General features: G+C 35.9%; 1 protein-coding gene across 10 annotated transcripts in view; it reads right to left on the reverse strand.

Moving 5' to 3' along the window:
- SFMBT1 (Scm like with four mbt domains 1) overlaps positions 1-25,107 on the reverse strand; it is a 106,345-nt gene that overhangs the window by 21,881 nt on the left and 59,357 nt on the right. For all 10 annotated transcript variants that reach the window (XM_033132605.1, XM_033132599.1, XM_033132601.1 and 7 more), the window contains 8 exons: positions 23,034-23,128; positions 11,574-11,814; positions 7,694-7,782; positions 6,006-6,252; positions 5,226-5,320; positions 4,531-4,632; positions 2,983-3,133; positions 860-942 (listed from right to left, as the gene is read on the reverse strand). In XM_033132605.1, the coding sequence (XP_032988496.1) occupies positions 860-942; positions 2,983-3,133; positions 4,531-4,632; positions 5,226-5,320; positions 6,006-6,252; positions 7,694-7,782; positions 11,574-11,778 (972 nt within the window). In that variant the 5' untranslated portion in view covers positions 11,779-11,814; positions 23,034-23,128. The remainder of the gene's footprint in view (positions 1-859; positions 943-2,982; positions 3,134-4,530; positions 4,633-5,225; positions 5,321-6,005; positions 6,253-7,693; positions 7,783-11,573; positions 11,815-23,033; positions 23,129-25,107) is intronic.

The raw sequence follows: 25,107 nt of genomic DNA on the forward strand, positions 1-25,107 counted from the left end.
CATGAGCCACTTTGAGCTGTGCCCTCCTTAAAAAGAAAAAAGAAAGGCTACTGGAAGATGTGGGAAGAACTAGCAATAAAACAAAGAAAATTAAGCTATCAAAAACAGGCAATGATTAACTTGAGGACAAATAAAAAAAGGAAACAATTGTAAAATACTGCAGTGCTCAGCTGTGAATAATATCTAAATGCATAATGATAATGTAAATACCCAATTCAGATTTAACCAAAAATTGTAATATAACTTTAACAGAAAGACGAGGTAGGGGTAAGAGAGAGAAGAAATGTAATATAAAATAGCTAAATACTCATTTACCATAATGTAGAACCAACAGACATGTTTAAAATTAATGACTCAAAAGATAGCGCATTATTTTGAAAATAAGGAGTATAACTATCAGAACAACAGAAGTATAGGAAGTGAATACTTGTGGGAAAGGATACTGTGGAAAAGGGTAGGACAGGGAACTGCTGTTTTATGTGCTAACTTTTTACTGCTGTTTCACTTGTAAACCATGTGCATGCATTATTTTAATAGAAGTATTTTTAAGTAAGTTTAACAATTTTCCTCCACTTAATATTTAAACCTTTATTCATATTATTAAATCATTAAAAATAATTATGAACTAAAACTTTAAATTCATATGATTTCAGCTAATAAAAAATAAAATTGACACACTTTACTAAGCAAATTAACAAATTAACTTCTGCAGTGAATGAATTTTTTCCTTGAACCTTTTTATTACAATCAACAAGAAGCTTATTTGGGTTGAGTGAGGATTGACTTCAGAGTAAAACTCATGCGAAGCACAGGCGACAGCCCAGAATAGTGGCCATGGCGGGGGCGGGGGACTTCTCACCGGTGGGAAGCACCGCTGGGGAGCAGCTTCAGCACCACACTGTTTGAGGTAGTCAGCCCAATCAAAGTCCTGGCCTGGGTAGCCTAGGGAGGGACAAAAGAACCATGATTCATACTACACATGCCTGCCTTGCTTTACCGCACCGCCAGGTATCCACCACTTCTAATTTCGCTCATATGAGGACTACAATCATTTTAGAGAGGGGAAAAACACCTTATAAATCCAAAGCATTGTTAATTTTATAAAACAGAGCAAATGTGGTCAAACTATATAACAAGACAATAAAATTCTCTGGCTAAATTTTAAAACTTTCACATTTCAAACGAGGCATTTATTTTGAGCAATATTTTATATGATTACTTGCTGGCAATTGACCAAAAGAGTTTAAGACAGTTATGACTGGATTTAATTTGTATCAACAAATCCAATCTTATTATTAATACTATTATGACTTAAGCTCTAAAAGAAAAGAGACAGCAAATAATCTTCAGTACTATTTAACCAGTGAAAACTTTTTTCTTTCTTTCATAAAGTTATTTCCTTAAACATATCTTAGTTCCTACAGATACAACACTCTCAGCACTGTTGTCAGATTCATGTTCTACAGAATCTCAGTACTCTTTTAACTTGAATCATAAATTCATTTCAGAAAAAAGTTGAGCTTAAATCCCCTCTTAAATCTACCAAGGATCTTGGTAAAAGCCTCTACATCTGTGTGCGAGGAGCTGGACTGGGCCTGTTACGTCTGACCTGCTCTCTGCTCTGCAGAGCTCAGTATCTCACGGGCATCAAGTGGCTTACTCAAGACTATGCCATCCTACAGCCAAACAGCCCCTGCAATCACCTCTTCTGCCCAACTGAGATTGGCATCATGCTCCCCTCTGCCTCTACCTCAATTCCTCACAGTAAATTATCTGACATTTTCAATTACATAATCTGCTACTTTCCTTTATTTACAAACAATTAGGTCATCTATAACAATGCTGAAAGCTCCAATATCTTTAATAATTGTTTTTTCTTTTCACATAAAGGCAGCAGGCAGGATAAAGAACTTGGATATCCAGAGTCTTCCTGCAAAACAAGAACTTCCTCCTGTAGATGTGTCCCCCACCACCATCACCACCAGGCAGGCTCTTCCTACTCTCTGTTCACTGATGGAGAAAAACATGTGAGACTCTGTTACTCTTTTTCCTTATTTCCTCCTTGAAAAAACTGGGTCATACTCACTTGTCTCCCCAGAGACAAGCCCAATGCCTGGCTCATAAGCAAATATTTCATAAATGTTTGTTGGATGAATGAAGGCTGAATGGAAGGCAAAGGTTCTGAGTTTGTGACTCCTGCTAACACAAAAAAGCACTTTCAGCCCCGATTCCAGCAGTCACCATTTGAAAGTAAAACTGTGCTTTACCAAAAGCCTACTAACAAAGGATACATAGACTACCAATCAAATAATCTGGTTTGCTGATATAAAAATCAGATTAACACTGACATTCCAGATACTCCAATTTAAAAAATATTAAAAATTTCAGTCAAGCTCAACTAAGTCATATTTATGAGCCATAGACTAAAGGGTCAAAGGCTGTATTTTGCAAAGTTATAAACATCAGAAAAAGAGCTGCTACTTTCCTACCTTAGCCTTTCTGTATCCTACTCTTGACCACAAACCTCTCTCTGGAGTCTAAAGAGTATCCCTCCAAGATGAGGCCCAGAAACCTAAAAATCACCAAAAATCTACCTCCTGTTTCTGGCTCTAAGATCTCTTCTCATAAGCCAGCTCCCGACACTCACTGAACATCCTACTCCCACCCCTCTGTGACCTCCCAACAGATACCAGAGAGAACGAACTAAGGAACCTGCATGGAACCAGGCTGTTATGAGGATACATTTGTCAAGGTAGACAGACCAAACATACTTTACTTAATAGTTTAGCTTAATTTATAACTTTCAAATTTGTAAATATATGGAACCTAGGCCTTCATTTACACTTGTCTTAGGTCCCCAAAATGTTAAGGACAGGCTGGGGCATGAGGAGAAAGAGGGACAAAATACCCAGGTGATGCCATCTAATAAATCTCATTTCAAAGATAAGTTCCCAGTGAACAATGCACTATACGAATGCATACCAGGAGGGGGGCTGATGTGTAAACCATTCTTCAGACTCCACTGCGCGGGGAAAATGCCAGGACTGTCAGCATGACACACAAAAGATCGCCTCGCACGTCTCTCCGGTCTCAAGTCATCCATTTCTACCAGAAAGTACCTCTCATCGAAAACCTGTGCACAATTTAACAGGTAAAACAGACAAATGGTTTTATAGGTGTGTGTGTGTATGTGCGTGTGTGTACATACAATTCATACCATTTAACATATAAAACAGACAAATGGTTTTGTGTGTGTGTGTGTGTGTGTACATACAATTTAACAGATAAAATAGGTGAATGGTTTTATGGGTGTGTGTGTGTGTATGTACGTGTGTGCACACATATATATGTCATTTCCTTGGCATAGCCAAACATGTTACAAAAGTTTCCAGCTACAATGGGTATTAATAATAATACCATGCATTCAATAAATGTTATCTGTGTCAGGCACTGTCTTTTAAGGCTTTTCAAGTATTAATTCAATTTTAATCTTCCTAACAATCTATTAAGGTTGGTACCATTATCAACCGTATTTTATAGATAAAGAAACTAAGTTTAAAAAGAGGTTCAATAACTTGCCCAATGTTATGCAGCCAGGAAGCAGCAGCATCTGGATTCAAATCCAAGTATTTTGGCTCCAAACAAAATTTAGTTTAGGCTTAATGAAGAGTCAAGTACACCACTGCATTAAGATTTTCAGATCCTAGTCTAGTTTTAAATGTCAAAGAGAAGGTTTTATGTGCCTCCTCTGGCTCCTTACCCCCCCACCCCCACCGCCCTTCATACTCCAGATAGGGCCGTCTTACCCCGCTGTAGGATCAGAACTCCTCCTTATTCTAAGAATAATCTTCTTCCAAGACAAGGAAAATTTATATCTTAACAGGTCAGACAATTCAGCATCCAAGCAACTATTCCTCTAGGCGTACTTGATTTTTGGCTCCACTTTCAGTCAATGGGCTTTTAACTGAAATCCTTTACCTTATGCTTCAGTTCTAGTAACTAAGTAACTGAGCCTTGACAACCTGCCCAGTTCTTGTGGTGACTCCTAACAAGAGCCGTACTATTGTCAGTCTTCCAAAAGATTAAAATATGAACCTGAATCCATGGCTGGAGCAATTCTACTGTCAGATTTCGTGACCCTAATCACCTGCTCGGCACACACCTCCTCACCTCAACAAGCCTTGCACCTGGCTAGACACTGATGACACTGCCTGCCTCCACACTTTTCAGATACCATGGCCCACCTGCTGGTGAAACGTCCTCTACTCATGTACAGCTAGGTCTGCCCCCAAAACATGCCCCCATTACTATGGTGTTCAGGCTTTGATTGGCTGGGGAGACCAAGATCAGAAGAATGAATGGAGAACTGGACCATACAAATTCAAAATGTGCACAGAAGTAATACTAGCCTCACAGCTTAGGAGAAAATAATGGGTTGGATTAGTAGAGCCTGAAGTTCAAAATACTATCGATTTCTTAATCCAGTCAGCCTGAGAGGAATTCTTATCAAGAGAGTTGCCCCTGTTTTACCTTAACAACTGTAGCAGGAAAGATCCCAAAAGGAGACCAGGGGTCCACAGCTTCTAATTTCATATTTACAGAGAATGAATGTGTGCCAGTCACTTGTTTGTCCTGAAATGCAAACACCAAGAGGAAATAAAAATATAGTATTTTCACATTAATTTTATACTTATATATAGCTGAATAATACTCTTATTTAATTAAAATAATGCTTCTAGTAAATAATCTAATCCTGTAATTTTCTTCCTTGGAAAAAAATTATTGAGGAATAAAACCTCAGGAAGCACTCCTACTTTCTACATTTGGAATACAAGGGCCAATGGAGGAAAATCAAATTTATGTGATAACAAGTCAGGGCTATGTATCGTGTTTCCCCAAAAATAGGACCCAACCGGAAAATAAGCCCTAGCATGATTTTTCAGGATGACATCCCCTGAACATAAGCCCTAATGTGTCTTTTGGAGTGAAAATTTATATAAAACCCAGTCTTATTTTCGGGGAAAGACGACAGTTAAGAAAAGACTGAAAACACTTTAAGAGAATTTTGGGAGAAAACCTGGACTACTTTTAGAAGAAAAGGATGACCATCACTCTAGCCTTCAAACCGCTTCCCTCCTCCAGAGGCCACAACACTCTCACTGACTCCAGGGGTTATTTTATGCTTTGCACCTCCTGCAAATAGCTTTACTTGTTTTTGTTTTTACCTTAAATAAGTAAGATGGTAATGGCTCTTCCTCCTCCTCTTTGACTTTGGCCAAGATCTCTTGCCACTCAGCCTCATTTTTCAGATGTCTGATGGCTTTAATAAAACAAGACAGGATGCTTTAAATGATGGCAGAACTTACACACTTTATAACTATTCTGAAAGCATTCACATAAACAAAACAGTCACTTTTCACTGGGAAAAGAAAAGTGTTCAAGCCCACTTATACTATCTTCACTCAAAGAACCTGCACCTTAACTTCAGTACGTGTCTCCTCCGTTCAGAGTCTGAGTAGTTAAGTATGGGGAAAAAACTACTGAGAGCAGAAGGATTGCTGTAATCAAAAACTAACATAATACAACATCCAAACTGGGGCACGGAATAATAAATGCAAACTGCTTTAACCAGTAACTCTAGTTTTAGTATTATTGGAATTTCTTTTAATCGACAATTTACTTTGAACCCAAGACTTGTCCTACTCCTACACCTTTATGAATGTTACCTAGGGAATTTTTCTTTAATTTCGGTAAGAAGTCAGTATGAGTTGGGGCAGAAGTCTATCAGGTACATATATTAATATGTGCAGCAAATTATAAACGCAGTAAAACCAAAAGAAAAATAGGCATTTAACTCCATATACATTTTTGCAATATCTCTATTATGCAAAGTAACAAAGGGATTTGTAATATGCAAAATAATGCATTTTTCAGTCTCATAGATATTAATAAAAATAATAACAATTATGTAATAGTTAAAAGAAAAATGTTATATTATTCTTTACCTAATGGGGGCTGAAGTTCATATCCCTGTTGAGCTGCCCAACCAACATGATGAAGAAACGGATGCAAGTAATACAACCAATGTTCAAAATTGTCAGAACTTTCAAGTCCTTCATAACGCAGCTTCAGCCTTCCCCCAATGTTTTCGACTACAGTAACAATCCAAGTGCTTAAAGAGTCCTGGAAAGCTTGACATTCTAGCCTGGAACCTGGAGCAATGAGATCTAAAGGATTCCTCCCATTACGGAGCTATAGGTAAAAAAAAGTGAAATGATTAAATATAAGACTTGACACGATATTTTAAAAAGTCAAGTTTTAAATGATCTCAAACTAGCCTTTTACATTTCTACCCAGTCAGTGACACTGAATTGCCTACTATCACACAAAATGCTACAGTATTATTTACAGATGATATAAAAATGTTTGTCTTAAAGAAAATCGACCTATAATGCAATAAAACTATCCTAACAGATCTCTATCTCTAGGACTATGTTATATAGTTTCGTCTAGTAAGAATTTTTAAAATATCATTGTAAAAGCAAATACGATCATTATTAAAGAAAAAATCAAATCAAACATGATTATAAAGTAAAAATCCCCCACAATCCCACCCCCAAGAAAGAAATACAATAAACACTTTAGCATACACTCTTTGAGACTGGGATTTTTTACACACAAGTCAACATCCACACCTCTCTCTCTCTCATATTTTTTTGAAAAATGGGAGCACTGTATACTGTTTTTCAATTTGTCACTTAATACATCAGAGCTATCTTTCTATTGTAGCACATATAAATCTTCCTCATTCTTTTAAACTGTTTTATTGATATTCTTGATTTATTGATTATTACAATGGGCAGTAATTTATCCACTTATCTACTGATGGCATTTCAATTTCTGATTTTTCACCTATTTCACAACAATGTTCTTATGAACACAGTAAGCATCTTGATTACATTGATGGGGGAAAAAAGTTTAATTTTCACTCTAGATATATATTAAAAGCTATAATAAGGAATAACAAGGGATCTTGATTCCAACATCATCACTTAACCATTTCTTAATTTTTTTTCTAATAAGAACTGCTCTGTGACACTTACATATTTATATATATGCAAAAGAACACGAACAAATGGAGGAACACGTTCACAGCTAAAGATTAGGATGGCAGAATCAAGGTCAATGTGGAGTAGGATATTCATTAATTCATTTGTTCATGATTCATTCATTAATTCAAATTTCACTGAGTGTTTAGTATGTGCCAAGCCCTGGCTAAACGTAATACAATGAGTCTAAAACATAAAGATCAGCTTGAAATAAGAATGTTCACCAATCAAGTTTTACAGGCAAATATAAACAGATCAGAGAATTAAATATAAAAGCTAAAACTATAAAACATTTAGAAGAAAATACAGGAGTATGTCTTCATGGCCTTGAGTTAAGCAAAGCCTTCTTAGATATGACACGAAACGCATAAGCAACTAATTCAGAACACTTCAGCAAGCCACAGTGTGCAACCTCAGAGGGTAAGTTTAAACCTCCCAAAACCCTTGCCTATGTCTGTAGTAATAATGCTTATTTGCCTGGGGTACTAAAGGAGTAACCAATTTTAAGATTCCTTGGACAGGAAATAAGTATGACTAAGGATTAGAAGGGTTTCCACACTGATTCTGCAAGTAGTATGACTCACGCCCTCGAGCAGCGGGACAGGTGGACTGCGTGCTCCCGTCAGGGTCTGCCGCAGGAACGCTTCCCAGTCAGAGACCTTTTCTCTGATGCCTAGGTCAGGGGATGAAAGGAGTGGTTACGCATGTCAGCCACGGAACACAGACAAATTCAACTCAACTAAACTCAACAGAATACAGAGAAATTAAACCAGTGAAAATGGTTTAGAGGTGCACTTGTGATTTTAATATCTAACAGTCCAACATATTGCTTCCTTGAAAGCTTAAAACAAAAATCCTCCTCTAGATAGAACTACCGTGTTTCCTCAAAAATAAGACCAAACCAGAAAATAACCCCTAGCATGATTTTTCAGGAGGACATCCCCTGAACATAAGCCCTACTGTGTCTTTTGCAGCAAAACTTTATAAGACCCGGTCTTATTTTTGGGGAAACACAGTACTTCCTGTTTAGTTAAATAAGAGTTGCATGCAAAACAAAGAGAATAATAGGTCCAACTCCCTGTTGCTATAATTTATCTAAGAGGTACCTACTTTATTCTTTATTATGGGAATTTTCAAATATATATATACGAGTAGAGAAAAATAGTATAATGTATCCTCATGTACCCTCGCTTTAACAACTGTCGCTTCATGGTCAATTTTTCCACGTAGACCAGGATCTGTTAGCAAACTATAACCTGTGGGCTAAATCCAGCCTGCTATCTGTTTTTGTAAATAAAGTTTTATTGGAACATAGCCACGCCTGTTTGTTTACATATTATTTGTGGGTACTTTCACACTACAAAGGTAGAGTTGGGCAGCTGTTCCAGGGACCACATGTCCTATAAAGTCTAAAATATTTACTATATCTGGTCTTTTACAGATACTTTGCCAACATCTCATCTATACCCTCACACACTCCACACCCCACCCAACCATGGATTGTTTAGAAGCCAATTCCTGATATCGTATGATGTCATCCAATGTAATCTCAGTATATATTTCCAAAACAAAATAATTTTTTACATAACCACACCTTAAAAATTAACAATGATTCCTTAACATTAAATATTTAGTCCATGTTAAAATTTCTCCAAATATGTCATAAATGGTTTTTTTCAATTTGCTCAATCAAATCAAGATGCAAAGGAGACCCATTTATCACAAATGGTTGACATATCGCCTAAAACTCCTTTAATCTGTATGTTCCTTACCTTCCCTCAGCCTACATTCTCTTTTTCTTGTAGCATATTTGTTGAGAGACTCAGCCTTTTGTCCTCTATGTAGTTTTTCTCAGTCTGGTTTTACTGGCTGCCTCTCGGTAACCAGTGTTTCACTGACCGCAATATTTTCTATAAATCAGTATTTAGAGCTAGAGGGTTGATCAAATTCAGGTTTGACTCTTGGGGAAAGGAGGAGCAAGACTACTTCATAAGTGGAATTGCAATCCTATCAAGAGGCACATTCAGTCTGGTTGTCTCTCCTTTTGTGATGTTAGCTTTTAATGGTCACTACACAGATACAGTCATTCATTAAGGGATAAAAATGGTAATTTTCTATCATCCCTTGTTCATTTATTAACCAAAATACTTCTCTAAAGAAAAATTTCTTCAACTATTTGATTACTACCCTAAGGTATAGATCACAAAGAGAGGCAGGATATATGCTTAATTCTCTTTATTCTTTCACCCGATTTACTAGCCTTCAAAATTATCAGCTGGTTCCCTAGCGTTCTCCAAAAGTGACCAATGAGAGTTTTGTTTAAAAGTTTCATTATGGAATTACAGACTAAGTCACATATGCTGTTTCAGAACATTGCAGTTCTTGTCGTATTGATGCTCGAACTGTCCCATCTTTAGCCAGAGGGAGTCCCTTCAGGTTGGCTCCTCAGTCCTTTTGACATGACCGTAGTGAATAGTCACCGATATCTTTTTCACATGGTATAAAAGGATGTATCAAGCTCATCTTGTACATTTCCTACTCCGGTCCAGGAATCGGCTATGTCTCCAAGGAACCCTAATTTGTTTTGGTGTAAATGGTATTTAGAGATCATAATTAGAGTGCTGAGGGTGCTCATTGTTACAGAGTGTGTGTTCCTCAGCCTTATCAGTGTCTAGAACTAATAAATATCTTCTTTTTATATTTTAAGATAAATCACATCAGGAGTTCATATTGACACTTCCAATACAAATTCATGAAGATAGCATTTTTACTTAACTTTATTCATCTAAGCTGTTTCCTTTCTCTCATACTGAAAATTCTATTTCTCAATTACACATTTAATTATTAATTTCCTTTGTCTCACAATATACACATAATTATTCCTAAATAACATCAACTCTACCATCAACAATGATTAATAAAAACGCTAGACATTTTCTTTTTGCAATTTTTTTTGTACTAGGGATATATGTTTAAATTATTGTACAAAAAGTCACTGACCCTGGGTGGTAAACACACAATATGATAAATAGATGTATTACAGAAGTGTACACCTGAAACCTATGTACCTTTACTAACAATTGTCACCTCAATAAACTTTAATTTAAAAAAAAAGTCACTGAAATGGTTCATCTCTGGATAGTTAGTTCACAAGCTCCATTCATAGTTACATTTCTTTGATTATGCTTTTGTTTTTTAAGAAATGCTTTTTAAAACTTCATTTTGTTTTACAGCTATATAAAATATTTACATTGTTCAAAATTCATCTCTAGCTTCTATCCATGTCCCCTTCATTCTATTCCCTTCTTTCCCCACAGGTGACTTTTTAAACTGATTCACTTTAACTTAAAAAACAAATGTTTATTTATGTTAAAAAATAAAGTTCATGTACACACATTCATTTTGAGAAATTTGGCCTGTACCTTTAAAAAATGTCAGTCATGAAAGACAAAGAAAGCCTGAGGAATTTTTCCACATTAAAGGAATCTTACAAGACATGACAACTGAATGCAAAATATGAACTAGGATTTTATTTTACTATAAAAAACATTTCACTGAATAAGGTCTATAGATTAAATAACAGTATATCAAAGTTAATTTCCTGATTTTGTTATTTTACTGTGCTCATGAATGTCCTTGTTTCTAGGAGTACATTGAAGTACTTAGGAGAAAAGGGTATTATGTGTACAACTGACTCTCAAATGGTTCATTAAGAAAACGTGTGTGTGTGTGTGTGTGTGTGTGTGTGTGTGTGTGTAAGAGAGGGAGGGAGGAAAAAGGGAGGGTGGAAAGGAAGGTTAAAGTAAAATGTCAACATTTAGGAAGACTTGGCAAAAAGTCTCCAAGAATTTTCTATACTATTTTTGCAACTTTTCTGCATATCTGAAATTATATCAAAATAAGAAGTTGAAAGAAAAACATTTAAGGTCTGGTATTTTCTTAAATCTGCAGTCTCTCGTCCCTTTCTCTACCTTTATATGATCCTTCTCTTCCTTTTGTCCTATTGTCTCTGACTTGCTGAATATGCATTCCACCCCCAGAGGGGCTCTTTCCTGAAAGAAAGCTTCAGTCGGTTCATTTTTAGAGTTTATAGGTTCCAGATCGCTTGTGGATGAGAGGAGAAAGGACAATAAAGTCAAAACTAGATCAACCTGGCCCAACATACTTTAAGATAACCAGAAATACATGTCTCAAATTCAGAGAGCCTCACAGTCTTACAGGATTTTAAGCAACTGATGTTTGTTCCCTTTGTCATAAAAACCTGAGGCTTTATGGAGCACAGAAAATAATTTTTAAAAATAGGACATGTGCATCATTCCTTATAAATATTTTCCTTCAAAACACTAACCCCCAAAAGTTAGGAAAACCTATGTGTGTGGGAGACTGAAAACCTCAAGATGGTGGACAGCCCTGATTTTCCTACTGCAATATCCTATTATGTCTTGACAGGCAGTATTTTATTACCTTCTGGGGCTTTGAGGGTCTTCTTATTCTGCTCACACCACCCAATGGGGTAGAGGTCAGCCTTCCTGATGTCACACCAGAAGTCCGCTCTGCGGTCCTCCCCGTAGCCATCGTAGCGGAGGAGGAGTAACTGCTCGCAGGTAGTAATGATGGTGGCAACCCAGTAAGTTTCAGGATCTGTCTTCACAACCACCTCCAGTTTCATCCCAGGAGCAAATCCATTTTGCAAACGTGTGTCCACCTGAACAGGGAAATGTTATCAATCACCAGACAGGTAGCTCAAATGAGTATTTCTTTGGCAGACATTCTTTTTTAAGGCTTACAATTCTGAAACACTAAACGCAATAAAATCTTCTCAAGGGAAATCTGAGAAATTCCAATTCTAACTCATAGGAGTGATTCAAACAAAACAGGGAATAGCAATACTGCTCTGTTCCATCTGACTCGGAAGGAATTTTAATAGAACTCAATATTTTCACCACAGCAGTCTATTATGATTAGAAATGTTTTCTATTAAGTATATAAATCGCTAAATGTTCACCATTTTAACAGCTTTCAACACATTATGTTTTCAAGAGTGATTTCTAGATCATTCAAAAGAAAATTTATGAAACTACAAAAGGGAAAGGACAAAAATAAGCAATAATAATAATAAAAAATTAGTATAATATTACCATATGCAGGGAGCCGCACCTCTCAGTCTCCCTGAAAGTCTGTTTACACCTGTTGTCTTTGAATAATAATTAATAATGCCCCTTTTGTCTCTCAAAAGTGTCCTAATTTACATGACAAATTATATAGTCACAAAGATATGGGTTAACAATTCTGGAACTACTGTATATGTATACTAAGAATAAATAAATATGTTGTGGATAATGAAAGGTTTCTCATTGTAGGAAAAAGAAGTAAAAATAAGGAAGGGGAAGAAGGGAATGAATCTTGTGGTGCTGAATTGGAATCAAGGTATCAGAATGAGGTCATGATTCCAGACAGATACAGAAAAAAATATACATGTGTATATATGCATATGTTAATATATAAGTATCTCCTAGCTCTGTGAATCGACAGGAACTATAAGTGATGATACTCAGTAGCAATAGCAAATTTAGTGTCCAAATCTTGATTTCTAAATAAATAAGTACGGCTCCATGGAGAAATAACTGAATACAATTCCGGGGCAGGGAAAACACACTAATAAGAGTCTGGAGTATCTTGTGATGCCAGAAAGTAAGGAAATGCTCCAAAAATGATGGAGACGTTTGGAAAAGACATGGGAGTCAACTAGAAGTATCTCCCAATGGTCACATGTGGGACAATTTGAGCAATAAAATAAATAATAAAAGTAATGAATCATAATCAATAGATTTAAATAGATATCCATGAGTCCATACTGTTAAAAATAATTAAGAGAGATGAGAGGCCAGTTCTTCCTTAGAGTAGAAGACCAATTAACAATTGAAAAAAGTGAAGGAAATAGAAAACCACCCTTAGACAACCATAGAAATAACCTGCAGGCAGACTCACGGGTCAATGCTAACATGACTCCAATGACTATGATACTTGCATGATCTCAAAGGTTCTCCTTGCAAGATTCTTATTAATTGCAAAGGGGAAAACAGTAACATTACAATGAAGAAATCTGGCAGAAACCACACTAATTGATCAAAGTTAATTAGTTAATAATACCACCAGTCTGAAAACATCAATATCATACACCCTTGATATACAATAAAAGCACAAAATCATTTTTACGACATTTTTGCCAAATCTGAATAAACCCAAGCTAATCATGAGAAAAACTAAATCCAACTTGAAGAATATTCTACAAACTAACCAAAAAGTAATACGCTCTTCAAAAGTGTCAAGACCATGAAAGACAAAGAAAGAATGAGGAACTCTCAAACACGGGAGGAGACTATGGAGACCTGACCACAAAATGCAATGTGGCAATCACAACTATAGGAAAGTGAGGGGAGTCCTGGAAAGGAGGGAGCCAGGGAGGGAAAGTCCCACATTCTGTCTAAAAATTGCTCCTCTTTCTGATCTCTATACCCTGTTGTACTCCTCAAAGGTAATCATTACCCTGAATGCATTTATGGTTTAATATTGCCTGTGTTTTCACACTCGGCTAATAAAATCATGCATCATGAATGTTTTTCTTTGTGCAGTTTCTTTTATACAACATTGCTTATGAGATTCATAAATGCTGCTGCATATAACAGTAGTTTCTTTTCACTGCTATACAGTATTACATTATACAAATATGCCACAATTTATCGTTTCTAATACTACTAATTATAGGCATTTTGAGTACTTCCCAGTTTTGGAAGACTATAAATAATACTGCCATGATTATATGAGTATTTTTGTATGTTTCTTGGTGCATACATACATGGATTTCTATAACAGTCAAACTGGTTTCCAAAGTGGTTGCACCAATTTACTCTCCCAGTAGCAAAAATCCTTTTGCTCCAGCATTCTAACCAACATTTTTGTATTTTATTTTTCATTTTAGCCATTTTAGAAGGTGTGTAACATATATCATCATGATTTTAATTTGCATTTTCTGATTAATGAAGTTGAGAACCTTTATCTTTATTAACTATTTAGATTTCTTCTTTTGGGAAATGCCTAAGTTTCTTGCCAACGTTTTATTGAGTCTGTATTTTCGGTATCAGTTGTCAGTTACTTGTTAAAAATATTTTCTAACTTTCTTGATGGTGTTAAGGAACATAGGTTCATAATTCTAATATAAGTCTGATTTATCAATGTTTCTCCTTTTAAAAGTTAGTGCTTTTTCTGTATTTTTAAGCAAATGTCCCCCTGTTCCTAGAGGTCAGAAAAAATATTGTACTATATTATTTTCTACAAGCCTTTCATATTTAGGACTAGTATCCACCTTAAATTAATCTCTAAATATTATATTAGGGAGGTTTTATTTGTTTGAAAATGCATATACAATTTTCCCACCACCTTTCCTCACCACTGTAAATTGCCACCTTTGTTATAAATCAAGTGTCCCTACAAAAGTGGATCTGTTTCTGATTTGTATGTCCTTAGAGTAGCACAACTGCCTCAATTAAGTTTGATATCTAGTACATTAAGTCTTTTCATTTTATCTTATTCTTTAGTTGTGTCTGGCTATCCTTGCTCCTTTATATTCCACATGAACTATAGAATCAGCTTGCCAATTTCTACCTAGAAAAAAAATTTTTTTTTTTTTTTTTTGGTATTTGACTTAGGTTGCAGTAAATCTACCAATCTATTTAGAGAAAATTGACATCTTTACAATAGTGAGTCTTCCATTACATGAACAAGGTATAGTCCTTTATTTTAACATATATCAATGATGGTGTGAAATTTCTTTGCAAATTTTTATTCCATTTATTCCTAGCCATTTTATGTTTTTATATTATTATAAATCATATCTTTCAGTTTCAATTTTTGTTTGTTGCTGGTATATAGGAATAGATTTTTTAATGCTACCTTGTATCTAATAATCTTGCTGAAATTGCTCATTAACATACCTGCAAATTATGTTATTCATCTGCAAATAATACTTTTTTCCTTCCTTCCTAATCTTTATACATTTTATTGTTCTCCTTACCTAAGTGTATTGGCTAGAACCTCCAGCACAATATCAGACAGAAGTCATGTTAGCCAGTATCTTTGTCTTGCTCCATATTAAAAAGAAAGCATGCATCATATTACCATTAATAAAATTTCCTGTAGCTTTTTTATAGATATCCCTTATCAAGCTAAGAAAATTCCCACCTATAGTTTGCCAAGAGTTTTATCATGGTAGGTGTGGAACTTTATCAAAAATTTTTCTTTATATATTGAGATGATGTGATTTTTCTCCTTTATTCTGCTACTGCAGTGAATTATGCTAATTTTCAAATGTTAAACCACTATGCATTCCTAGAAAAAATACACTCGTTATTAATATATCATCTTTTCTAAATATAGCTACATTCAGTTTGCTCTTATTTTGTATGCAAGTATTTATGCATCAGTATTCATGAGTAACACTATTCTGCAACTTTCCTTTCCTAAAATATTCATATTAGCTTTAATATTAAAGTTATGATGATCTCTAAACAAACTGGTACCCTACAATCAAAAATGGATATAACAACCAGACAGAAAGGAAACCGAGGATTTGAACATGACAATAAACCAATCAGACCTAACAGACATGGACAGAATACTCAACAACACATTCTCCTCAAGTGCACACGGAACATTCTCTAGAATAGACCATAATGTTCGTCCAAAACACCAGTCTCAAACTTTAAAAGACTGAAATCATACTAAGTATCTTTTCTGATGACACTGCAATTAACCTGGAATGCAATAACAGAACGAAAACTAGGAAATTCAAATATATGAAAATTAAGCACACTCTTAACCAATACAGTAGTCCCCTCTTATCCACGGGGACGATGTTCCAAGACCCCCAGTGGATGCCTGAAACTGCTGATAGTACCAAACCCGATACTATGTTTTTTCCTATACATATATATATACCTATGATAAAGTTTAATTTACAAATTAGGCATAGTAAGAAATTAACAATAATAAAACAGAACTATAAAAATCTATTATAATAAAAGTTGTATGAATGTGGCATTATTAAGTAAAATAAAGGTTACTTGAACACAAGCACTGCAATACTGTGATAGTCAATCTGATAACAAGCATGGCTACCAAGTGACTAATGGGCAGGGAACATATACTGCTGGACAAAGGGATGGTTCATGTCCTGGGCAGGATGAAATGGAATGGTGCAGGATGGCACTGGCACAAGATTTTATCACACTGCTCAGAATGGCGTGCAATTTAAAGCTCATGAATTATGTTTCTGGAATTTTCAGTTTAATGTTTTAGGACCACAGTTGATTACAGGTAACTAAAACCATGGAAAGTGAAACCACAGATAAGGGGGAACTACTGTAGGTCAAAGAAGAGATCATAAGGGAATCTAGAAAATACCTTGAGACAAATAAAAATTTACCAAAATTTAGGAGAGGCACTGATAGCAGTGGTAAGAGGGAAATTTATAGCTACAAATGATTATATTAAAAAAGAAATATCTCAAATTGAAACAGAGGGCAACATGCAAAAACAGAAAAAAAAAAGCAGATAAATAGAAACTCTAAGAAAGAATCAACAGGAAATGCTAGAAACCAGAAACGTAAGAGACTGGGTTCAGACAAGGAAACGATCAGTGAGGTAGAAAAAAAATGTCAATAAAAACTTACAAAACTGGAAAGGAATGAAAAAGATGAAACAATATCAAAGAATAATGGAACAATTACAAAAGGTGTAACGTGTAATGGGAATACTAGGCGAAGAGAAAAAGGAATAGAAGAAATATTTGAAGCAATAATAACTGAGATTTCCCAAAATCAGTGTTAGATACCAAATCACAGATCCAAGAAGCCCAGAGATCAAGCAGGATAAAAACCAAAAAAAAATTTATACCTAGGCATATCATATTCAAGTGGAAAAAACTATATATATATATACACACATATATACACATACACACATACACACACATACACACACACACACACATATAAAGGAGACAAAGAAAAAAACAACACTCTACCTAAGAAGAAGCAAACATAAAAATTATATCATTCTTCTCTTCAGAAACCACGTAAGCAAGAAGAGAGTGGAGTAAAATATTTAAATTACAGAAAGAAAAAAGCTACCAACTTAGAATTTTGCATCCAGCGAAATCAATAAAGACTTTCTCATACAAATAAACTTTGAAGGATTCTATCATCAGTAGACCTGCCTTGCAAGTGTTAAATTCTTCAGAAATAATGAAAATGATATAGTTCAAAAACTCAAATGTACATAAAGAAAGGAAGAGGGTTAGAAAAGGAATAAATGTAGATTAAGATTTTTTTTATCCTTAATTCATCTAATAGACAACAGCTTGTTCAAAATAATAATAGCAACTAGGTGTTTGGTGATTGTAGCTTATGTACTCGTATAAGTGAAATGAATGACAGCAATGCTATAAGGGACGGGAGTAATGGGAATACTCTTTTATGAGGTACTGGCACTACTCATGAAGTGGTGTTGTATTACTTGAAAGGGGACTTAAATTAGTTGTAAATGTACGCATATACTGCAAACTCAAAGGCAACCACTAAAAAAAGTTTAAAAAAAGAAGTACAACTGACCCTTGAACAACACAGGTTTCAACTGCATGGGCCCACTTAGTATATGCAGATTTTTTTCCACCAAATACTGTTATTTTTTTTTTAATTGGGGAATACAAGGGAACAGTGTGTTTTTCCAGGATGTCAAGTTGTTGTTTTTCAACCTAGTTGTGGGAGGCGCAGCTCAGCTCCAAGTCAAGTCATTGTTTTCAATCTAGTTGTGGAGGGCGCAGCTCACTGGCCCATGTGGGACTCAAATCGGCAACCTTGGTGTTATGAGCACCTCACTGTAACCACTGGAGCAAACCGGCCACCCACCAGCAGCCCAGCTCCAAGCTCAAGCAGTTGCTTCTCACTGGTCCATGTGGGACTCAAACCAGCGACCTTGGTGTTATGAACACTGCGCTCTAACCACTGAACAAACCGGCTGCCCACTGGTGGCTCAGCTCTAAGCTCAAGCCGTTGCTTTCCATCCATTTATGGAGAGCACAGCTCACCGGCCCATGTAGGAATCAAACCGGCAAGCTTGTTGTTAAGAGCTTGCGCTCTAACCAACTGAGCCATCCGGCTGCCCATGATTTTCTTAATAACATTTTCTTTTCTCTAGTTTACTTTATTGTAAGAATACAGTATATAATACATATAACACATAAAATATGTGTTAATAGACTGCTTATGTTATTGGTAAGGCTTCTGGTCAAATTAGCCGTCAAGTGTTTAGGGAGTCAAAAGTTACATGCAGATTTTCAACTGTGCAGAGGGTCAGTGCCCGCACAGTTCAAGGGTCAACTGTATAATGATATGCTAAGAGCATTGTGTGAAGTGAAATAAGCCAGATATGAAAGAGACAAATATTGTATGATATCACTTGTGTGATATAGGTTAATAATTCATAAAGACAGAAAGTATAATAGGGGTTTCTAGGGGCTAGGGAAAGGAGAAAATGGGGAGTTTAACGGATATAGGGTTTCTGTTTGAGATAAAAAAAAAACCTCTGGAAATGGAGAGTGGTAGTGATTGTACAACACTGAAGAAGTACTTAATGTCACTGAACTGTACACTTAAAATGGTTAAAATGGTAAATTTTATGTATATTTTAACACAATATTTTTTAATTCACTGGTTGCTGAAGTGTTTTCAATATGCATCTTTAATTAACTGTAGTCTACTTACAAATATACCACTTCATGTGTTGCATAAAGATCTTAGAACCATATACTCCCAAATCCTTCCTCCCATCCTTTGTGCTATTGTAGTTATATATGCTATAAACACACAATATATTGCTACCATTTTTGTTTCAGGTATCTTTTAGACATAGTAAAAATAAGTAAAACAAACTTTGTACCTACTTACATTTATGCGATTTCAATTGTTCTTTATTTCTCTGTGTAGATCTAAGTTTCTGCCTTATATTAAATTCCTTCTGCCTTAAAATTTTCCTTTAATTTTTTTTTGCAGGTAATGAATTCTCTCAATTTTTGTTTTCCTAAGTCTTTATTTCTCCTTTACTTTTGGAGTAAGTTTCTGCTTGTTATAGAATTCTGGGTTGATAAGTTTACTTATTTCAACACTTTAAAGATCTTACTCAATTGTCTTCTGGTTTGGATAGTTTCTGAAAATAATTTTGTTGTAATGCTGTATTCTGTATTTGTTCCTCTCTATGTAATGAGTCTATTTTCCTCTGGTTGCTGTCAAGATTCTCTCTATTTGGTTTTCAGTAGTTTGTTTATGATGTGTTTGAGTGGGTTTAGTTTGTTGTTTATTATTTATTCTGTTTTGCATTCCCTAAGCTTCTTCAATCTGTGGTATGGTATCTTTCTTTGCTTTAGAAAATTGTTTGCCATTATCTCTTCAAATATCTGTTTCTCACTTTCTCTCCTTTCTCCTTTTGCGATTCCAATTATACATACATGAGACTTTTTTATATTGTGCACAGCTGTTCGGTGTGTGATCTGGTTTCTTCCCACTATTTTTTCTCTTTGCGTTTCACTCTGAGCAATTTCTGTTGACTTATCTTCAAGTATACTGATTCTTTCCTCATCTGTTGTCAAGTCTAATGATGAGCCTGTCAAAGGCATTCCTCATTTGTTACCAAGTTTTTAATTTTCTATGATTCCCATTTTATTCTTTCTAATAGTTTCCATCTCTGTGAAATCCCTTTTGTGTTCATACATGTTGTACACCTTTTTTGTTAGAGCCTTTAACTTACTGATCATGGTTATTTAAAATTCTGTCTGACAATTCTAACATCTGGTTCATATGAGTCTAGTTCTGTTGAGTGCTTTGTCTCTTGACAGTTTGCTGTTTTTTTCCCCTGGCTTCTTTATGCGTCCCATAATATTTGGTTGAAAGCTAGACAACCTGCATAGAACAGTCGAGACTGAGGCAAATAGTACTTATGCCTGGAATGAGCATGTTTGTTCTTACGCCTTAAGTTTGAGGGAGAAAGTTAAGTCAATCTAGTTAGGAGTGGAGCTGGGTTGGGGTTTTGCTGTCGCTAGAGTTATTCACAGTGCACCACAGGCTTCCAATTCCAGCAGTATTTTCTGGTATTTAGGATGCAGGCTCATTTGCCAGAGGGTTTTTTCCCTTAATCTTTGCTGCTTCACGCTCAGATTTAGGTCTTCTCTTCATGACTGCATCTCACAGTCCATTATCTCTCCATACTCTTGCCTCTCTTCCACAAATAAACCTCTGTTACCCAACATTTCTAACTAGTGGTCAGAGACAGGCAGGAAAAGGCATTCTCAGAGATTCAGCCTCAGTTTTAGGTTCTGAGTTTCTGGGTATTGGGGGTGAGAACTTCTCAGATATCCCACCCCTCCCCCAACAGCAGGGAACCTCTAATGCTCCAGTATGTATTTTTACCCATCTCCCAAAGACAGAGGGCTTTTAGTTCTTCTGTTCTAGCTCCAGGCTGCAAAGGATCTTCACCAGTACCCCGGGGGAAATAGAGTTTGTATCCCTTTCCCTAGCAGCTTGAAGATTTTATTCTAGAAGATCCATGTAAAGCCTAGTACCTTTCCCATCATGGGTACTCTTCTGTCCATCAGACATGTACAATGAGGAAGGCTTTTTTACTACCTTAGACTCGTCCTCCTTGCAAATGTGGTTTATTTCTAATTCCTTCTTCCCTCACTCCTTTATTCCAAACTCTGTCCTATAAAACTCTTGCCTGTGGCTTGTACATCCACCTCCATTGGAGATCTGAGTTGTATCAGATTTGCCTGCAATCTTCTAGCCATAGGCATCCCTTCTCAGCATCTTCCTACACCCATTCTTGATTTTCAGTATATTTGGCAGCGCTTCATCATACACTGATTGAGGCTTACAAATATTTCCTAATTTGACAGTGAGAGAGTATGTATTTATTTTTCATTCTCCTTGTTGCTTTGTCAAATAGAAGATGGAATCTGACTCTGTAAAGTGACACTTTTTTTAGACCAGAATTTTGATCAAGAAATTTGTCCTCTATTTGTATTTTAGTATAAATAAACAAGTTTGTGTAAATACAAGGTTTGTCTATTAAGTTCACGAACTCATTCTAGAAAAAGTGCTACATATCTCATTGCTGAATATCACCAGGGTCACCTTCGAAGTACTTCCCTTGGGAAGCTATGCACTGACACCAGCACCTAGTCCACCCTTCAAAGCAATTCTGGAACTCTTTTTCTGGAATGGGCATCAGAGCTGTCGTCATATTACCCTTGATGCCCTGAATGACATCAAAATGTCTTCCTTTCAATATTTCCTTTATCTTCGGGTACAGAAAGAAGATGAGGGGGGGCCAGATCAGATGAGTAGGGAGGGTGGGGGCCAGATCAGATGAGTAGGGAGGGTGTTCCAAAACAGGTTTTTGTTTACGGCTAAAAACTCCCTCGCAGACGTGTGAGCTGGTGCATTGTCGTGATGCAAGAGCCATGAATTGTTGGCGAAAAGTTCAGGTCGTCTAACTTTTTCACGCAGCCTTTTCAGCACTTCCAAATAGCAAACTTGGTTAACTATTTGTCCAGTTGGTACAAATTCATAGTGAGTAATCCCTCTGATATCAAAAAAAGGTTAGCAACATTGTTGCAACAAGGTCGCGAACTTAATTGTCATACCTCGTACATATCAGATTAGTAATAACATTAAAAACAAGAATTCAAAGGTATTACAGACTCACTAACAGACTTGCCATGTTAAAACAGTATTGAAAACAATTACAAAAGATTATCCAAAGCAATATAAAATAAAATTCTTACCTAAAACATGTAAGGCTCAGCACTTCAACTTAAGAAATAAATGAATCAAGAAATAATAAAAAAGGACAACTATTATGACTGAATTTTTAAATGATGACAAACTGAAAACACTAGCACTCTTTAGCTTATAAAAAACACCTACAAGAATACAATCCAACTTCACAAAATCATAGACAATATTCAGCAAGCATGAGTGTCTTTGCAAATCCTAAAACAAAGGAATGATGTCCTATTGAACATTCATATAGACTGAATTGTGTTCCCCCAAAATTCATATGTTGAAATCCTAACTCCCAATGTGACTATATTTGGAGATATAACCTTTACGGAAACAGTAAAGGTTAAATGAGGCCATAAGGCCATAAGAGTGGAGCCATGATTCAACAGGATTAGTGTCCTTATAAGAAGAGACACCAGAGAGCCTGCTCTCTCACGTTCTGTCACTTGAGGATACAGCAAGAAGACAGCCATCTGCAAATCAGGAAAAGAGCCCTCACCAGAAACTGACCACGCTGGCACCCTGATCTCAGACTTCCAATCTCCAACACTGTAGGAAAATAAGCTTCAGGTGTTTAAGCCACCCAGTCTATGTTATTTTGTTATGCTGTTCAGGCCACTAATATGACCCATTGCATGACATTACTTATGTTCATGCTCAGTTTGATAAGAAAGCAAAAGTTAATGAAATTACTTTCAATGAGCAAACCATCAGTCACAAAATACTATAATGTAAAGTGCAAGAAAATAAATAATTTTCTTCAATTTATTAGTTTTTTTGACCAAAATAAAGGAATATTTATGACCAGTCAAAAAGACAATTCCTGCATTAAATGCAGAAAATGCACAAAACCAAAAATAATTTTAAGACTATGTCAAGTTTTCTTAATGAGGGTAGCGGGGGAGGGAAAAGCAAAAAACACTGAAATTCTTTCAAGTGCCCCAACTTGAAATAACTCTAAACTCTCTAATGATAGTACAATCAGTCAAAGGAAACAGATATAAACAGTAAAGCAAATACAATTACTGCTTACATGTTTAAAAGATCCATAGGGAACTGCTGTGGACCCTGTCTCTTCCAGATAATCTTCCCAGTTTAATTCCACTTCTTCCACACCAGATCCAGCATCTGGAATTAAAAACAAAACAAAAACTGGTGAACCCCAAGTAAAGAAAACTCAAGGTACAAAAACATACACTTGGTAATAAACCTAACTTACAATTTACTTCACAAGTTAATTGGTTTTACTTCACTGATTATCAATAAATTTCAACAGCAAAGACGTGTGACATTCTGTCTCCTGTTGGGATCCATCTGGGATTCACCCAAATGTATCAGACAAAACTGGTTAGAGTGTAACTATTACAATCACTTTAGATTATAATTAGTATCTAATACCAAATATTTGAGATACTTAACAGGCATATCAAACTTGAATTTTCAGTCTGATTCTTCCTTAATATTCTACTTTCCAACTGAGTAAAAGATACCACTAGTTGGTATTTTCGCTCAATCCAAAAAATTTGGGGTTATCCTTGCTTTCCTCCCTTTCTTTCACATCTTACTTCCAAACTATCAGAATATGTTCTAGGTAGCACCTTTAAAACATATCCCAAATCTAATCACTTCCTACCATTTCTATTGCTATGTTTCTAGCCCAAGGCCTAACCATGACACTGTCCACCTTTTAAACACATTTATAATAAAATCTAAACTCTTTGGGAGAGTGCAAGGCCCTACATGACCTGACACTCTGGCTACCTACCCGGCCACTTCATTCCCAAACAGCCTCTTGTTCGGTCACTGCACTCAAGTGGCACTGAGTTTCTTCCCCTTTTTCTCTAATCATGCTCTTTCCTCAAAACCTCTGCATTTGCTATTTCCTCAGCTCAAAGATTCATTCTCCAGTGCCATTCACAGCTTCACTGCATTCAAGTCTCTACTCAATTGTCATCTCTCCAGAGAAGCCTTCTACCAGTACCCATCTAAAATAGAAACCCCCAGGCTCTGCTTCCATTATCTTCAAGGCATTCATTTCCATTTGACAGCATACCATATATCTTTTTCTCTTCTCTATTAGATAGTAAACTCTATGAAGACAGGAACTTTGTTTTGGTCACTCCTATATCTCTGTCACAGCAGAGACTCAATAAACTTTTTATTGAATGAGCAAAGATTCAAACATTCCATAATCTAATAATCACAATTCACATAAGCTCCCTAAGAGCGAGGTTTTGTTCACTGATATATCCCCACTGCCCAAAACAATGCCTGGCACTAGCAAGTTTGCAATAAATAGTTGCTGAATAAGTACATCCTAGGGGATCCCATGCTTCACACAAACACAAGGAGGCAAATACAAGGATGCTCACACCAAAGTACTGTCTGTACGGGCAACAGACAGAAACAGTCAGTAGGAGAAGAGATCAATGAAGGCAACCCTACAATGGAGTACTACTATATAGCAGTTGAAATGAATGAACTAATTATTTACATAGTTAAATCTCAAAAAAAAACATCAAGTAAAAAGGGAAGGAACAGAATGATAAACACAAGGATACAATTTAGGCTTCAAAACAAAACTTTACAGTATAATGTTTATAAATACATGCATACCAATAGTATAAAAACAAGGATGGGAAGAATATACATCAATTTCAACAGTGCTACGTTTGGGAATAGAGAGAAGAAAAGAGGATTAGGAGGGGAGCACAAAAGAAGGTTAAACTGTATTATAATGTGTGTTTTTTTTAAAAAATGGAAACAATACATGAGAACATGTTGAATATCATTTGGGAAATGCAAATCAAAACCACAATGAGCTCCCACCTCACACCCGGAGGATGACTGTGATGAGAAAAAAAAGCCAAAAATAAATGTTAGCATGGACGTGAGAAATTTGAATCTTTGTGCACTGTTGGTCTGGGAATGTAAAATGGTACAGCCACAGTGGAAAACTATATGGTGGTTCCTCAAACAATTAAAAATATAATTACCATATGATCCACCAATTTCACTTCTGGGTATATACCCAAAAGAACTGAAAGCAGAGACTCAAACAGATATTTGTACACAAATGTTCATAGCAGCAATATTCACAATAGCCA

This window comes from Rhinolophus ferrumequinum, chromosome 17 (genome assembly GCF_004115265.2).
Source record: "Rhinolophus ferrumequinum isolate MPI-CBG mRhiFer1 chromosome 17, mRhiFer1_v1.p, whole genome shotgun sequence".
Taxonomy (NCBI): Eukaryota; Metazoa; Chordata; class Mammalia; order Chiroptera; family Rhinolophidae; genus Rhinolophus; species Rhinolophus ferrumequinum.